The sequence below is a fragment of the Bos javanicus genome, chromosome 1 (genome assembly GCF_032452875.1).
Source record: "Bos javanicus breed banteng chromosome 1, ARS-OSU_banteng_1.0, whole genome shotgun sequence".
Taxonomy (NCBI): Eukaryota; Metazoa; Chordata; class Mammalia; order Artiodactyla; family Bovidae; genus Bos; species Bos javanicus.
Genome location: NC_083868.1, coordinates 135,827,777 through 135,846,567, shown reverse-complemented (window position 1 = coordinate 135,846,567; position 18,791 = coordinate 135,827,777). Strand labels below are relative to the sequence as shown.

General features: G+C 45.2%; 1 protein-coding gene across 4 annotated transcripts in view; it reads left to right on the top strand.

The window, feature by feature from the left end:
- Positions 1–17,346, top strand: part of BFSP2 (beaded filament structural protein 2) — a 78,246-nt gene extending 60,900 nt beyond the window's left edge. The window contains exons 5-7 of one of the 4 annotated variants that reach the window (XM_061421250.1): positions 12,090–12,221; positions 14,416–14,636; positions 17,063–17,346. In XM_061421250.1, the coding sequence (XP_061277234.1) occupies positions 12,090–12,221; positions 14,416–14,636; positions 17,063–17,066 (357 nt within the window). In that variant the 3' untranslated portion in view covers positions 17,067–17,346. Of the gene's footprint in view, positions 1–12,089; positions 12,222–14,415; positions 14,637–16,679; positions 17,035–17,062 lie in introns of those variants that run through there. The other 3 variants (XM_061421249.1, XM_061421248.1, XM_061421247.1) reach the window with 3 other exon arrangements.
- Positions 17,347–18,791: the final 1,445 nt, after the last annotated feature.

The window sequence follows — 18,791 nt, the reverse complement described above, 5'->3', positions numbered from 1 at the left end:
AGTGCTGCAATGAACATTGGGGTACATGTGTCTTTTTCAACTATGGTTTCTCAGGATATATGCCCAGTGGTGGCATTTCTGGGTCATAAGGTAGTTTTATTCCTAGTTTTTTAGTAAATCTCCATCCTGTCTACCATAGTGGATGTATCAATTTACATTCCCACCTTGGTCCAGTTTTTGGAGTTTCTCAAGTTGCAGGATTCAGTGACTGGGGCATCAGGTTGGTCCAGAGAAGTTCTAGAGTGTTTTAAAGTCTGGCCCTTTCTTTTCTGTTTGATGTGGTTACCCAACTCAGGATATCTGGGTATACTTTGAGAACCTCCAACAGCATGCCATACCACCCTCCAGACCACCTGGTTAGCCATGGAACACATTACCCAACTGCTGCTGCTGCTGCTAAGTTGCTTCAGTCGTGTCCGACTCTATGCAACCCCATAGACGGCAGCCCAGCAGGCTCCTCCATCCCTGAGATTCTCCAGGCAAGAACACTGGAGTGGGTTGCCATTTCCTTCTCCAATGCATGAAAGTGAAAAGTGAAAATGAAGTCACTCAATCATGTCCAACTCGTAGTGACCCCATGGACTGCAGCCCACCAGGCTCCTCCATCCATGGGATTTTCCAGGCAAGAGTACTAGAGTGGGGTGCCATTGCCTTCTCCGACTCAGTCTGCAACTACCACCTTAAAAGACCACCTTGGGAAATCCAGTAGAGTCGCTATTATTTGCCTGTTTCCTAGATTCATGTGCTGAGATATTTCCACTCTGTAGAGTAACAAACAAAACAGAGAGTCCTAAGTGCAAATACCTTGGCTAGGTTAAGATCTTACAGTGCTCTTCTTCCTAAAACTTTTGCAGAACTTACGGGTGCATTGAAGTCATCTGTCCATCATTGTTAGAAGACTATTAATAGAATTCAAAAATTAAACCGATAACCATGTGAGGCCATTTGTGCTGGCTAGACCTCTGACATCCTTTCTGTTCATTCAAACAGCCTCAAAAGTAGGAACTATTGTTATTCCCACTTCACAGATGTGTTTTCTGCAACCAGGAAGGAAGAAAGGAAAGCAAGTAGAAAGGGAGAAAAGGAGGAGAAAGAGCTGGGAGCTTCTAGTTTCCCTGCAACCAGGCTGTTTCTACTAAGTTTTTCTTTCACAGGTGCAAAAATTCAAGCATCATATCATCAACAGGAGAATGATGTTCTGGGTAGCCAAAAAGACACTTTCAGGAATGTAATCCTAAATGCCTGTTACAGTCTTTTGTGGTCTTTCCCTGTGGCTCAGTGATAAAGAATCTACCTGCAGTGCAGGAGACGGGGGTTCGGTCCCTGAGTCAGGAAGGTCTTCTGGAGGAGAGCATGGCAATCCACTCCAGTATTCTTGCCTGGAGAATCCCATGGACAGAGGAACCTGGCAGGCTACAGTCCATAGTATCACAAAGAGTCGGACACAACTGAAGAGATTTAGCACACACCCATCCATAGCCTTTTATGTCAGTGTCAGTCCATCATGATATATATAATCCCATGTTTCTTCCACCTGATCTTTTCCTTACCAGTGTGCGGTTCTCCTAGAAATGGGGCCACTCTGCAGACTAAGGGCTCCCAAAGTTTCTGAATCAGGCTGCTTAGGGATTGAAAGGTTGGCCTTAACCACTTCAGTTTGCCCTTGGTGGAATTGGAGGCCCTCCCCCCAATTCCTAGAAGTTGCATCTCTGTCCTTGTTCACTGCAGGTGGGTGATGTGCACAATAATCACAGGCTTGTTTAATGTTGGGCAGGGGGTGGCACTCTGATGAATCTCTCAGGGGCAGGGGCTCCCCAACAAATAGATTGCTCCCATGCCTCCTGCCCTGACAATAGGCCACACTTGCCTCAGATCAGTTTAAGGCATTTGTGGTCAGAAACTTTGTCTGTGCTGTAACCATCATGCCTCAAATAGTCAGGATGACAGATTGTGGAGACGGTTAAGAATGAAGAAAGCTGAACAGATGGAGATGAATTGTGAGGTTTCTGGTTGCTGCTAACTTAGAGCTGGAGAAGACACTGAGACTGACTGGAGTGGTGCCCTCTGATGAAAGTGTCCGTGGGCAGGTGGGGGGAGGGGCTGTTCTGTGACCTGTGCAGCAGTCCAGTGAGGCAGCTCAGTCGTGGTTATTGAGCACCAGAAATGTGCCTGATACGACTGAGAACCTGAACTCTTGATTTCTTTTTTATAACTTCTTACATAATCACTATGTGTTGGCTAGTTGGCTACCATACTGGACAGCATGGATCTAGATCTACCCGTGAGCAACTAGAAGCTTTGGATAACATGTCACCATGTCATCTATATTCACAAACAGTAGCTTGCCCTGTGGGGTATATATTTTATACAGGCTGCTGTGTCTGTGCCTTTTCTTTACTTGCTTTTACCTGGAAGAGTCAATTTTTTCTAGGGTATTTGAACTTGGATTAAATGCATTTCTGGCACTCAACTGTAAGATGGGAAATTAGAAGCTCCATATGGTCCTGCCATGATAGTCAACTGGGGGAGTTCCTTTGGGAAAGCAGACTCCGAGAGTATCTGTAATCTGGGGGTCCCTGTGTGCTGATGAGTTGGCTATAATCTCAATGGCTCTTCCGTGAAATAAGTCCTCACAGCAAGCACTGAAGAGGAATCATGTAGCATTTCTAAACCTCATAAAAACACCACAGAGTCAGCTTTGAAAACAGCCCCAGCTTACTTTTATTTCTTATTTTATTTATTCATTTTAATATCTAGTACCTTCACTTGGTTCAAAATTCAAGATGTACAAAATAACAAACAGTGAAAAGTGTCACCTCACCCATGTCCCAGGCACCCAGGCTTTGTTGTTGGGTCAATAAATGTTACTCTTTTCCTATGTCCCCTTTCAGAGACATTTTTTATGCATATACAAGAAAATATGTACATATTTTCTCTCTTCTTACACAAATAGTATTATTTGGAACATGCTGCTTCTTAGCTGCACAATATTGTACTCCAGAGGGCAACAAAGCTAAATCTGGCCCACAAGCAATATCTGACCTGCTGCCTGTTTTTCCGCAAATAAAGTTTTATTGGAATGTAGCCATGCTCATCATTTACATATTGTCTACAGCTGTATTTGCATTGTACCAGCAGAGTTGAGTAGTTGCAACAGAGACCATATGGTCTGCCAAGCCTAAAACATTTACTATCTGGCTCTTTACAGAAAAGTTGCCAACCTTTGTTCCAGCTAATGTGTATCCTAGGGTTTATTTAACCTGTACCCTGTTGATGAATGGTGGCTTCCAATCTTTCCTATAATATTATAAATGATTAGTCACTAACTCTGTATGTCCCTCCTTTGCCAATATAAAAATGTATCTGTTGGATAAATTTATAGACATGGAATTGCTGGAGCAAAAATTATGTCCAATCAGTAATTTTGATAAACATTGCCAAATTACCTTCCATAAAGGTTATAACAATTCTCATTAGAAATGTTTGAGAATATATATTCCCTGCATCCTCATTGAGACTGAGTTCTCACACTGTGATCTCTTTCTGATCTTTGCCAATATTATAGGTAAAAATGGTTTTTCAGTATATTTTTATTTTGCCTTTGTCGTATTATGAGGAAGGTGGAACATCATGGCTGAATTTCATCCATATTTGCTTTTGTGTATTCTATCAGATCATATCTTTTGCCCATTTTTATTAGGTCTTGGACTCTATTACTGGTTTGTAGTGGCTGTTTGTACGTTAGAGAAATAATTAATTCTCCATGATATCTTCCTAGCTTGTCACTTGTCTTTTTTTTTTTTTTTTTTTTTTTAGCCACACTGCATGGCTTGCGGGATCCTAATTTCCTGACCGGGGAATAAACCAAGCCTTGGCAGTGAAAGCACAGAGTCCTAACCACTGGACCACCAGGGACCTCCCTGTCACTGGTCTTTTTACTTACTTTATGGTGGTTCCAGCTAGCTTTCAAAAGTTGTTGTTAGCCTGTAAGGAAGTGTTAGTATAGGAGCCAAGGGCCAGAATTTGGTTCCTGTAGCTGTGTGCTGCGGTGGTGTGACCCAGCTGGTGCAGCTGGGGGCAGGTGTGGAGAATCAAGAGTAGGAAATATGAAGAGGCTGTCACACCCTCTTCTTTATCTGACTACCCAGCACAATCACAGGTGTTGTAAGGGCGCACCCAGGTCCTCACCTCCTATATTGGGTTTTCAACCCCACGACTGGTCAACACCCAGTTGGCTATCAGGGGATCACTCACCATTGCAACCTTGTCCTCACACCTTCTACCAAGAAATCTTCACTCGCTCACTCATTCAGACACAGCCTGTCAAGGACAAACCAGGCTCCAGGCCCTGAGCTTGGTGCTGTGAACACAAAGTCCTTGGCTTCAATTCTTGGTCATTCCTGGCACCTGATTCTGCGGATCTCAAATCTGTCTTGGATATTTCTTAACAGTAGCTCTTTCCCAAGAAAAGCATAGGAATCTTACTTCTAAACCAAGAGATCTGCAAAAACAAGACAACACAAGTCTCTGAGACATTAAGGTATTCAACATTTGGTCTCCTGGCAGGGGCAGAGCAGAGGTGAGCCTTCTTAGAAATGGGGTGATCTCCATGAACCAGAGCAAAAATGCTGTCATTTCAACTTTTTCAATAATTACTTTAGGAAGAAAAATCTATTTTTATCCTCAGAATACTCCTCCTTCCTGAGCTTCTTCTGCTTCTTTCATCAGCGGGCACACTTGCACACTACCAAGAAGGCAGGGGTCTGCCAGACCACGTGCTCCCATGGGTTTCCTTTGGCAGCTTCAACTGAGGCTGTGAATTGTTCCTATACCCTAAAGAAAGCACCTTCAGCAGCCAAACAGCTCTCATGTAAATTCAAGAAGAGACTTGGCTCAGCCAGGCCAGGCCAGCTCTTCTGCCAGTGTTGATGTTTCACTGAGGGAGACAAGAACTTCTTTTTAATTCCCACTAAGGCGAACCCAAATCCTCCTGGGTGGCATCCAGCCTTCTCCCTACTAAATCCTACATCTGGCTGGGGTAGCTGCCTGGCAAAAGCTTTCCTCAGCTAAATAGCATTTATATGACACTTGTGACTATGAAGTACCTTATAATCATAATAATGACAGCTAGTCCTCCTAATGAAAAGGAGATTTGATTTAATTCCATGGTAGATGTTCCTCTACTGTAGTCCCAAACCTGTGCCTGGGATACTTTGTTGACCTTAAATAAAGGTCGTTGGGTATGTTCTAGGGGTAAAAACCAGTTTAGGTGCCTGGGATGGAAGTTGAGGGGTGAGTACGAAGTTGTTCCTGCACACAAGGTGCCACACCCTAGTGTGAGGTTCGGTGGGGAGCAGGTGGGAGGCAGCGGACAGAAAGACCACTCTTTCGCAGGACAGAGTGAACTGAGCCAGGAAAGCAGGAGCTTATTAAGGGTTTACCAAGTGCCAAACAGTGTCCAGAGCACTTGACAGGCCTGTTCTTAGTTCATCTTTCTAACCTGAGATAGCTACTGTGATTTCAACCATCATATAGAGAAGGAAACTGAGGCACAGACAGGTTAGATAAATTACCCAAGATCACAAAGTTAGGACATGGCAGAGCTAGGATTCAAACCATGTGTTCTAACTATAGAATCAACATTCTTCACTGCTAGGCTGACCCAGAGAGATCACGTGGAGTGGGTGGGGAGCTGGGGAGCAGGGAGACCTTGATTCATCCTCTTTTCTAAGGATGAGCACAAGTGACGTCATGTGTGAGGCTGGGAGGGCTTTGTCTTGAGGAACCAAAAGGTTATGCCAGGCTTCTGTCAGGATCTTTCCAGACCACAATTCTGTGCCTTCTATGTGGATGTGAAAATGAAAGTGTTTGTTGCTCAGTCATGTCTGACTCTTTGAGAGCCCCATGGAGTGTAGCCCAACAGGCGTAAGATTCCTCTGTGAAGCAAGATCAGAAACTCCTGCTTCTCCAAGGAACCCATTGCTTTCCCTTTCTCCATGAACGTGACCATAATGAGGTCAGTGTAATCCTGCGAGATCTGAGAAGCTTAAGAGCAAGGACGTGAGCAAGGATGTTGGCAGAGCGATGCTCTTGTAAAGCTGTTCCCCAGCTGCAAAACCCAGAGAGCTTGTGAGACTCTGGAGCCCATGCAGCAACTGCTCAGGGAAAGGCAGACTGCACATGTCCACCCCTGAGTGCTCAGCTTGGACTCATGTTCAGTGCTCAGCTTGGACCCACGTCACTGCTGTCCATACTCTGCCTCCTCTTAAACTCTCACTCTCCCCTCACACCACACAATCACCACTTCCAAGTCACCTTTCCAAGTGCCCAGGGTGTTTGGAGGAATGGCTGCACTAATCAGCAAAGTGGGTGGGGTGTGGAGATGGCTCTTTTCCCCTCCAATTGGATGGCTCTTTACCATCCAATTCTTCATTCTGACTTCCTTGAGAGTCTGCTGCTCTTTTTCTCTCACATCCATCCTTCATGTGCAACACCATGCCAATTTGTAAAAATTAATTTGAAAATGTTTACCATATTTCAAAATGCCAATATGCTCTTCTGCCCCAGAAATATTACTGGAGTGCAAACCTGAGTAGCCCAGCTCCTGCACAGTGGAGCCAAGGTTTCAAGCTGATCTGCAAGCCTAGGGACCAACATATTTGAATCTCAGGACACATCCCAGCAATGGCACTGAATCGCAGATCAAGGTCCTCCCTTCCCATGCTCAGGGGCTAGAAACACAAAGCTGCTGTTTGGTGTATGAGGAGAAATCTGGAGGTGTTGGGTCAACATAAATCTAAAAGCCACTGGAGAAGAACATGTTATACTTTTAGGTGAGTTAAAACAATTGACTGTCTCCATATGAAGGGCAAGTATCATTTGTGGCAAGCTGATTTAAGAAGGTTGTCATTATTGTTCAGTCACCAAGTCGTGTCCAACTCTTTGTGACCCCATGGAGTGCAGCACAGCAGGCTTCCCTGTCCTTCACTGTTTCCTGGGGTTTGTTCAAACTCATGTACTTTGAGTCAGTGATGCCATCCAACCATCTCATCCTCTGTCACCGCCTTCTCCTCTTGAAAATGTTGGAGATGTCATATAAAACAATATTTACACCCATAGGGATCAAATTAGTTTCTTTTTCTTTCCACCTTAATTTAAAAAATGGTGCAAGAAAGTTTCCATTTAGTGATGGGACGTCACTAACACTTCTCTTATATTTATTAACTCCACCTTTCAACAAAGAGAAAGCCAACTTTGAGATTCAGCAGCTTTGCAAGCAGCGTGTGTTAAAATACAATACAGTGGCTTGTTTTCATTTTATTGACTTTTCAGTTATCTTTTATCTTTGGCAAGTAACACAGTTTTATCAGTTTTCGTAACAACCTAGAACTTTGCTTCCATGGACCAGGCATCACATGGAAGTTTTAAATGCACATTCCTGGGCCCCACTCAGGATCTCTTGACTCAGAATCTGCATTTTTACAAGGTCTCCCAGATGATGCGGCCACACATTAATATTTGAGAACTTAACTGCAGATCACATTTTTAAAGACATTTATTTACAAAGAAAAAGTGAATTGATTCAAATAAAAACAGTTTGAATAAGTATTCATATATGCAACAAACCATGCTCGTTGTCTAAGAATACTTGGAAAATATTTGGGTACAGCATTTTGCTAATAAAACTGAGACATGGAGATTCATCTCTCTGGAGACCAGTGTGTACCACTGAACCACAGACTACATTATCTGAATGCAGTAGAGGGACAGTTCATTCCTTGGCCAGCAGCTTTACCCCAGGCCTGCCCACCAAGGAACTGAAGTGTGCCTCCATGGGACTGGACTTCCCTTCGTGCCCAGCTCTAACTCATGCTGTGCTGGTGACATTCTCTCTGCAGGGAAATGTAAACACATGTATTTATGTGCCAGTCATATTCACATTACTACTTCAGTTCAGTTCAGTCGCTCAGTCGTGTCCGACTCTTTGCAACCCCATGAATCGCAGCACGCCAGGCCTCCCTGTCCATCACCAACTCCCAGAGTTTACCCAAACTCATATCCATCGAGTTGGTGATGCCATCCAGCCATCTCATCCTCTGTCATCCTCTTCTCCTCCTGCCCCCAATCCCTCCCAGCATCAGGGTCTTTTCCAATGAGTCAACTCTTTGCATGAGGTGGCCAAAGTATTGGAGTTTCAGCTTCAACATCAGTCCTTCCAATGAACACCCAGGACTGATTTCCTTTAGGATGGACTGGTTGGATCTCCTTGCAGTCCAAGGGACTCTCAAGAGTCTTCTCCAATACCACAGTTCAAAAGCATCAATTCTTGGACACTCAGCTTTCTTCACAGTCCAACTCTCACATCCATACATGACCACTGGAAAAACCATAGCCTTGACTAGACGGACCTTTGTTGGCAAAGAATGTCTCTGCTTTTCAATATGCTGTCTAGGTTGGTCATAACTTTCCTTCCAAGGAGTAACCATATTTTAATTTCATGGCTGCAGTCGCCATCTGCAGTGATTTTGGAGCCCAAAAAAATAAAGTCAGCCACTGTTTCCACTGTTTCCCCATCTATTTCCCATGAAGTGATGGGACCAGATGACATGATCTTCATTTTCTGAATGTTGAGCTTTAAGCCAACTTTTTCACTCTCCTCTTTCACTTTCATCAAGAGACTTTTTAGTTGCTCTTCACTTTCTGCCATAAGGGTGGTGTCGTCTGCATATCTGAGGTTATTGATATTTCTCCTGGCAATCTTGATTCCAGCTTGTGCTTCTTCCAGCCCAGCGTTTCCCATGATGTACTCTGCCTATACTACTTAGAGGTAACATAAAAGTTTCTGTTGATATTTTCTTATATTATTTTAGAAATAACAAATTTTAAGATAAAACACTTTGTTTTTCCATTAGAACCTATAGCTTCAGTGTGACTTGCTATTTCTTACAAAATCTGCCAGCCATTTTAATAATTCTGTCATCAACTGTAGTGTCACAAAATCAGAAAAGTGCTTGATTATTAATATCAAATTAAACAAAAAGTCACTCACATCATAGGAATGAGGACAACTCTGCTGTGAGTTTTGGTTGATATTTTCGTTGACTTTAATGAGTTCATTCATCAGTGCTATGAGTGGCTTCTTTGTGAATCACATAGTAATTTTCAAATACTTGAAGAATAACCCCTCTAACTTTTGTGACATTATCAATGCAATAGCTATAGACATGACCCACTTTTAAGTTTAATCTGCATTATTAACACTTTCTGCATCCCTTTCTTAAGTCTGCACAATCAACAAAACAATAATTCAGTCCCTGATTTGTAGTGTTTGCCAGTTTCCATGGTGTAAGTACTCTCACCAGGGCTGATTTAAAACTACTGTATAGCTCAGTCATGTCTGACTCTTTGTGACCCCATGGACTGTAGCCCACAAGGCTCCTCTGTACATGGAATTTTCCGGGCAAGTATACTGCATTGAATTGCCATTTCCTCCTCCAGGGAAGCTTCCCAATCTAAGGATCGAACCCACATCTCTTGTGTCTTCTGCATTGGCAGGTAGATTCTTTACCACTGAGCCACCTGGGAAGCCCATTAGTTATCATTAGGAGTATTCAACTATAGTGAGTTTTGCAAACTCATTTGTTAGCTACTATTCCTTGTTACATATAGAAAATATACAGAGCCAATATTTGCACACTTTTAAGGTTCCTAAAACCTCCACATGCATAACTGATGGGAGCCTCACAGTGACCCCAGGAGGCAGTCATCATATGATTATCATTCCCCACTCAACATCATCTAAGGGTACAGACTGGAACTAGAGAGGCTGAATAATGGGCCAGAGACACACAGCCATGGGCCAACCAGTCAGAGCTGAGCCCATGGGTTCTGCTGTCCTTCAGCTGCTCCCTGGCATTTAATGGACATTTTAGTTGAGCTCTTAATAGACCTCAAACAGCAAGAATTGGCAGAACTGATACTGAGATGTGAGCCTTTTGATTTGGGATTTTTTTAGCCAGTCAATTAGGTGGACTATTTGGGCGTAATTCTATAAATAAGTATTCATATGTGGTAAAGATGGGAAACTCAGAAAGCCAGTAACCTAGGAGAGAAAGCAGTTTATTTTCTCCTACATCATTGACTTGGAGACCTTTCATCGGGCTGCACTGAAGAAACACGAGGGAGAACTCTGGTGTTTTCCCTTTTCTCCAGCAAAGAGGAGTAGCAGTGACCCGCTCTTGTGAATGTAGGAGGAATCAGAATATGTCCATCTTGCTCTGGGGAGAAGCACAGATCTTCCCCTTGTATTCACAGTGGTGGTCAGATGGATCTTTACAGGAAAACAGCAGCTTTCAGGTCGAGCTGGTTCACCCCTTGTTGGAGGAAGATGTGGGACAATTGCAACGCTGGAGGGAGTTCAAATTTCCAAAGTTTATCATGGTTACAACGCCTACTTTTTTTTTATAATCCTTCCTGATGACTTAGCACTGGGTTTTTTATTATTAATTAATTAATTTTGGGGGGTTGCACTGGGTCTTCATTGCTGCACACAGGCTTTCTCTAATTGTGGCAAGTTATGGCTACTCTTTGCTGCGGTGCATGACCTTATCTTTGCAGTGGCATCTCTTGTTGCTAAGCATGGGCTCTAGGCACACAGACCTCAGCAGTTGCAGCATGTGGACTCAGTAGTCGTGACTCGCAGGCCCTAGAGCACAAGGGCTCCAGTAGTTACGGTACATAGGCTTGGCTGCTCCCCAGCATGTGGAATCTTCCCAGACCAGGAACTGAACCTGTGTCCCCTGCACTGGCAGGCGGATTGTTAATCACTGAGCCACCAGAGAAGTCTGAAATGCCTATGTTTTTGACTCAGCAGTTTCACTACAGCAATTTACCCCTCAGAGATCCCCCCATGTATGGAAATTGAGGGATTGCGTCATTGTTCATAACAGGCCAAGACTGGAAACAAGGTAAGTGTCAATCATTGGGAAACTTCCAAATAATCACAGTATCTCCAAGCAAGGTAATATCATGCAACACTTAAAAAGAATGTAATTGATCTACATGTACTGCTATAGAATAGTTTCTAAAAATGTATTAAGTGCCAAAGCAAGGAGGGATGTTCATACGCATCTGTTAATTGATGCTTTTGAACTGTGGTGTTGGAAAGACTCTTGAGAGTCCCTTGGACTGCAAGGAGATCCAACCAGTCCATTCTGAAGGAGATCAGCCCTGGGATTTCTTTGGAAGGAATGATGCTGAAGCTGAAACTCCAGTACTTTCGCCACCTCATGCAAAGAGTTGACTCATTGGAAAAGACTCTGATGCTGGGAGGGATTGGGGGCAGGAGGAGAAGGGGACGACACAGGATGAGATGGCTGGATGGCATCACTGACTTGATGGACGTGAGTCTGAGTGAACTCCAGGAGTTGGTGATGGACAGGGAGGCCTGGCGTGCTGCGATTCATGGGGTTGCAAAGAGTCGGACACGACTGAGCGACTGATCTGATCTGATAAATGAATGAAATAGCTCTGGTAGGAGATAAAAGAAACTAGAAACAGAATGAAGTAATTAGGGCACAGGAAGAATAGGTGACTTTATACTATATATCCTTTAGAAGATCTTTTGTATTTTATTCTATTTGCATGCATTATATGTTCAAATTACTTAAGTGTTGGAATACAGGTTCATGTGCTGCTGCTACTGCTAAGTCGCTTCAGTCGTGTCCGACTCTGTGTGACCCCAGAGACGGCAGCCCACCAGGCTCCCCCATCCCTGGGATTCTCCAGGCAAGAACACTGGAGTGGGTTGCCATTTCCTTCTCCAAAGCATGAAAGTGAAAAGTGAAAGGGAAGTCGTTCAGTCGTGTCCAACTCTTCGAAACCCCATGGACTGCAGCCTACCAGGCTCCTCCGTCCAGGCAAGAGTGCTGGAGTGGGGTGCCATTGCCTTCTCCAACAAGTTCATGTGGGCACCTATTTAAAAAAAAAAAAAAAAAGTGATTTTTAAATCAAATGGCTGTTTCCAAGAGGGTGAGAGGAAATGACGGGTTCAGGCCATGGCTCCTCTTCTCACTTCTGACTCTCCACAGCAACAGGCGGAACTGGCTCGCAGGGCCCAGACCCAGGAAGAGAAGCTGGCTGCAGCCCTCAGGGTGGAGTTGCACAACACTTCCTGCCAAATCCAGAGCCTGCAGGCTGAGACGGAATCCTTACGAGCTCTGGTGAGTGGGCCAGGAACAGTCCTGCCCTTTCCTGTGTCAAGTTTAACTCTCAAGTGTCTAACTGTAGTCATATGGCTTTCCCATCTCACAGCACGTGAGAGGTTTGAGGCCTGCAAAGGATCATCTGATACTGAATGCCAAGTGTAGTAGGTAGAGTTAGCACCCCAGATCTTACCAGCAAATAATAACCAGAGCAGACACTGATCTACGTTTATTTCTACTAATCACATTTTGCCACCTGTAGACATACCTAGGATGGGAGTCTGACTCAACATTCTCATATCCTGTAAAGTTAGGAAGATTTAAATAAGATAATATGATGGCCTTTGCTTGACAGTAGTCATGATTCAAGATGACATCTTGAGCAAGAGTCTTCCATTTCAGTCACAATGGTCAAAAGAGAGTACAGAAACTTGTTTCAACAAGTCTCAGTCCAATTTAGAAGGATATTTGTTTTTTATGTGTCATATAAAAGGCCAGATTCTAAATTATAGAACTACATAATTAGAAGTACTAAAAACTGTTAAAGATGCATACCATTTTTTAAAGGTGTTTACTGGTCAGTAAAGCCCTACAGTTTGCAGGGCTTGGTATATGGGAAGATGAGAAGAAAGTTTCAGTCTAGTGGGGAGACAGGGCAGTAAGTTTAACCATAATACAAGTGCTGTCATTTAGGCAACACACACACACACACACACACACCCCTGCTCTGTATCAGGTCCTGTCTTATCTCTGGGGTTATAGAAACCAGGTTCCTTCTCTCAAGGAGCTCAGCATCTGCTAGAGGAGACATGCCCTAAGAAGCTCAGCCCACTTCAAGGGCATGTGTGTGCTTGGGAAGCTGTGAAACCCAGAGAAGGGACACCCTAATCCAGCCTGGTGGTGGCAGGCACAAGAGGTTTCCTAAGAAAGGTGACCCCTGATCTTGGACATGGGGTGAATAGGAGTCAGCCAGGTGAGGAGGAGGGGGATACAAGCAGATTTGGGCTTTAGACAGCACACGGTGGCTGCTGTTAGCAGCAGGGTAGGGTGGGGGGAGGGGGTGCTGTGGTGCAGAGGAGGAGGAACTACAGTCAGAGGAAATGAGCTGGGAGGCCACAGAGTTTCCTCCAGATGAGAGGCGATAAGCAGTCATCCAGGGTATTGGTGGCTGGAGCACAGGGGGCACAAATGGGAAAATGTTTCAGAATATAGAAGAGGCAGGACTCTGATAACTGAATTTGGGAGGGAAGCAGGATCAGGGGCATATCTTTCCCTGGCTTCTAGCTCCTGTTGAGTTCACCAGCTGGAGCACAGGAGAGAAGGGGCCAGCAGGTTTGGAAGGAAGCCAATGGCTTCACTTTGAACACCTTGATTTGAGGTGCCCACAACCTGTGTATATGTCTAGGAAGAACCTCAGTAGCAAGTCTGCATGGGTGGGGAGACGTCTGTGCTGGACACATCAACACAGGAGTCAGCCACAGAGATGACCAAATCGTGAGTCTGGTAGAGACCAACCGGTGTGGCTCAGCTCAGAGAGAGACGGGCTAAGGGTAGGGCGAAGGGGCAGCTGGGGAAGAGGAACTAGCACAGAGTGCTACCGAGACACTAAGGAAAGACATGCCGAGGGTATAGGGACCAGAGACGTTATTTCTGACTGTGGAATGTGGGAAGCGTGCAGGAGACAGCATCCCAGCAGGACGGTGAGTGGGGGTTCACAGAGGAAGGAAGGGGCCCAGGGCGGGAGCAGTCAGGAGCAAAAAGGCTTGGAGGCAGTTCAGGGAGAAGACTGCAAAATTTCTTTGAAGAAACACCTGCAGACTGCCTCCTGTGTGTGTGTGTGTGTGTGTGTGTGTATTTCTGTCTCCTTTTATCTCTCTCCTTCTCTCACTCATCTCCCTCTCATTTTCTCTCATCATTCTGTCTCATAGGCTCTCCCTTCTGGTCTCCTCCTCTCTTTTTCTTCCTCGTCTCCCTCTCCACCTCCACCCCCACCCCCATAGGAAGGATCAGTGAATTAGACTAAACAAGACTCTGGCCTCCCCAGGAGGATTCATTACTTCCCCACTGAGCCACCTCAGTCGGTCAAGGTAATAGTCATGGGAGAAACGGACAGACCAGGCCGAGGCCAGCCCCTCCCACTGCTCTGCCCACCTCCCTCTTCCCAGGGCCTGTCCCTCGGCCTCAGGCTTGGCCCGCGTTCCCTCTCTTGTAGAAGCGAGGCCTGGAGAACACCTTGCACGATGCCAAGCACTGGCATGACATCGAGCTGCAGAACCTGGGAGCGGTGGTCAGCAGGCTGGAGGCGGAGCTCAGGGAGATGCGCGCGGAGGCGGAGCAGCAGCTGCAGGCCCGGGAGCACCTGCTGTCGCACAAATGCCAGCTGCAGCGGGACGTGGCGTCCTACCACGCGCTGCTGGACCGCGAGGAGAGCAGGTGCGTCTCTGCTAGCTTTGTTAGGAGAGGGGTAGGTACTCATAGGTTTCCATTACACATTTTCTCAAATACTATAAAAGTAATTAATATAAAAAGGAGAAACCACCGCCCAACACACCCCCTCAACTCCCACAGCCTGACTGACCTCCCAGGACTTTTCCATTCATATGTACATAGTATTTGTCTTCCCTGGTGGCTCAGTAGTAAAGAATTCACCTGCCAAGGAGGAGACAAGCGTTGGATCCCTGGGTGGGGAAGATCTCCTGGAGGAGGAAATGGCAACCAACTCCAGAATTCTTGCCTGGAAAATCCCATGGACAGAGGAGCCTGGGGCTACAGTCCATGGGTTTGCAAAGAGTCAGACACGACTTAGCAACTAAACAACAACAATATATAGATGAATATATAGTATATACTTACATGTGTATACATATATGTGTGGATGTCAGTATATATTCATGTATACAGACATATGGACACACACCTATAGACACACCTATATGGTTCACACTTACCTCATACTACATGGTAGCTGTTAGCAATGCTTTCTGCTGCATGTTGCTGCTGCTGCTGCTAAGTCGCTTCAGTCATGTCCAACTCTGTGCGACCCCATAGATAGCAGCCCACCAGGCTCCCCCATCCCTGGAATTCTCCAAGCAAGAACACTGGAGTGGGTTGCCATTTCCTTCTCCAATGCATGAAAGTGAAAAGTGAAAGTGAAGTCACTCAGCCGCGTCTGACTTGTAGCAACCCCATGGACTGCAGCCCACCAGGCTTCTCCATCCATGGGAGTTTCCAGGCAAGAGTACTGGAGTGGGGTGCCATTGCATGTAGTAAGTCCTTATTACTGAAGCTATAAATCAACACTCCTGAAACATGCCAAGCCTGGGCATCTTTTTAAAAATGCAAATTCTGCTTCTATAAGTCTGAGACAGGACCTGAGACTCTGCATTTCTGACAGAACTCTCAGGGGATGCCTGTACTGCTGGTCCACAGACCACACTTTGAGCAGCAAGGGCATAAACCATGTTCACCTGAAAGTTTCAGAAATGAGAGAGGCTAGGCTGCTCGTGATGTCAGTCAGGTCCCCAGCTCATTTCATCCCTCTGATTTACCATTCCTGTCTTCATCTTTGTCACCCATGGTTGCCAAATGCCTATCACAGCTCCAGAGAGCATAACTTCATGCATGGCAAGAAGAGGGAGGGAAGAGGGGACAGAAGAAAGGATTTTCCCTGCATGACTCACTCCTTTTTCCAGTAAAGGGAAAATGTTTTGAGAAGGCCTCCAATCGACTTTCTCTTTTATCTTATTAACCAGAGTCTGCTCACATGATTAGACCTACCTGCAAGGGAAGCTGGGAAAGCAACTATTTAGCTTTTCCAGCCTCCATAGTGGACAGAGGTGAGAGGTTGGGAATGACATGTGTACGTCAATGAACATACATGTGTGTATGTGGTATATATACATTTATGTGTGTGGTACATATACATATATAACACATTTATATACATATGTGTGGTATATATACACCATGCACATATATATACACGTAGCAGTACTTTTTTAATGGGTAAGGACACCCTGAAGCATAGGCGTGAGGCTTGGGGCTCAGCTTCCTTGCCAATTCTTTAAGGAAATTCAAGCCTTTCTTTCATCATAATTCTGTATCTCCGTGCCCTCCAAGGTCCAGTCTATGGCACACATTGAATTAGAAATAGAATAGCAGGGCTAAGAGACGACTTGTTGATTATGTAGTACAACGGCTCATGATTCCAGAGAGAATAAGAAGTCCAGAGCAGAAAAAGATTTTCCCATGGTCCCACGGGGAGGCAGAGCTGGACTGGATCCCAGGCGTCTGGACTCTCACTGTGCTCTGCGCCATCCCCTTCTTAGAAGGTGAGAAGGCCAGGAAGCAACCTAACGCTCACTCCTTTCAAACGAAAACCATGGCATCCAGCTCCTGTTTCCAGCTGCCTTTTTATTGGATTGATTTCTGTTGGTTATAAAAGCTAGACGTTTGTAACAACACTAATTTTTTCAGGTGTGTATGAATAACTGAAACACAAAAGTAACAAGACTGGTTAAATTTACTTCAAGAACTCCATTCAGTGAGTGCCTGCTATGTGCCAGCAGTCTCAAACTCTATGCTATCTTCATTTCCGCCAGAACCACATCATTATCCCCATTTTACAGGCAGGAAACAAAATCAAAGAGATCTTAAGTCATTTACCCAAGGTCATACAGCTAATAACCGTGGAGGTAGGAGTTGAAACTCAAACTGTCTTGTTCCAAAGGCCAAATTCTTTCTGTGAAACATCTACCTTTCCTGTAATCCTATTGTGATGTCTTTACTAATTTTCATCATCCATGGCTTTTCTCACTCAAATGTGTTTTGGGTTTTTTTTTTTTTTTTTTTTTTTTCAGCTAATGGAGAAATACCCTCTTTTCATGAAGAAAATGCTGGCTTCCTCACCAAGTGACCAATGAAGTTCCCTGAGGAATTCCCATCCCTACTCCCTTACACCCCCAACCCTCATCTCCCCTCACCCTTCCCACTCCCCACCCCAAGCTGGATTTCCTGGTTGGTTCAGCTTGAGCTGAAAAGCTTCCTGGAAGTGGAGAGGGTCCTGCTGCCTTAATTCAAGTAGTCTACAGCTCGAGCAATCTCCCTTGCCCCTCTCAAATAAATGCTTTGTGTGTGGCTTCCAGTCTGCCCACCTTGTTCAACCCACTATCAGATAGAGATGGATATCACTTTACCTACCTGGCCTTCCCTTATGGGGCCATTCTTAAAAGGCTTCTGGAAGTGTCCTGGAGCATGATGCCATCTTCCTCATTATTCAAGAGTCAGCTGCTCATGGGTTTATCAACATAAATGTGCTTCTGGGGTGAGAGTTGTGCTCAGCATACCAGATTGCCACCATTGGGGAAAAAAAACAATGTTCTTGCTAGAGGGGTCAGCATGTAGCGTGATCACAGAGCATTCAGGTGTCTTTAGTGTGCTCTGCATGAATAGTTATGCGCAGACACCCACATTTCACTGCTGTTGGCAGAGCACCTCTCTCAATCAGTTTAAAGGGAACTTCAGTTTAAATCTGTGGGAGATGAATTAGGTTGTGATTGTGGCTGCCTACACTTGTAGCCTCAGAACATTCTTCCAGGGTCCTTCCCCAGCCCTCTCAGGGCCCAGGCCAGCCAAATATAGTTCATGAATCTGCCGCCTACCCATTCGAGAGGCCCCTGCCTTCTGATTAAAACTGAAACCACCACCTGTGTCCTACCACAGGCTTTCAGTGCCTCCAAAACCACACACACCCAGCCCAGACTTCATTTCTTAATTCCTCCCCCAAGCTCCTATCAACACACCTGTCACACAGAATTACAGACCAAAATTTAAAAATGATCCAAGCTGAGTGTCTGTCCTCACATAAGCAGCTAATCCAGACAGGGCAGTGTGTCCAATATGGGCACATTCGAAGACCCCCTCCTTCAGTTCCTGGGCTTCCAAATAGCCAAGGTCAACATAAACAAATGGAATCTTATTTACTTTTAAGAAAGTTAGAAAGAAAAGCGAGGCAAGACATGGGGATCGCCTGGTTGAAATCGCTCCAACTGGTTTCGCTTGTGGCTTCCAGAATCAAAGGAATTGTATTAATAAGTCAGGTGGGCAGGACAGCTTTTTAGTTTGCATGGCACCTTTGCATGATTCCCTTTGTTGTCTGAAGCATAGAAATAGTCAAGACACCACCTACGGCTGCATTTCAGAAAACACCAATCCCCTCCATAGCTGCACACCCAGGGGTGCCCGTGACTGAAACTATGGGTACCAGGGCCTCCCCAGAAGAATGTGCAGCCAACTTTGTAGAATGCCCGTTCACTGGGGTCTGCTTCTTTTCTTTTTTACTTATTATGGTGAATTTTTGTTCCCCAGCCACGATCTAAATCCCTAACTTAAACACAGCTGGAGAGCCTCAGAAGGCCAGCCATCAGAATGAGATACTTCTGGATCTGAATGGCTATGCATTCCCCAGAACCTGGAAGCTAGGGGAGAATGGATTTGTACACCCTCCTGAGCTTCCACCAGACAGCACACTGTGCTGGCCGCACACACTCAGTCTCCTCGGCTCTGTAACCTCAAAGAGCAGCTGCCGTA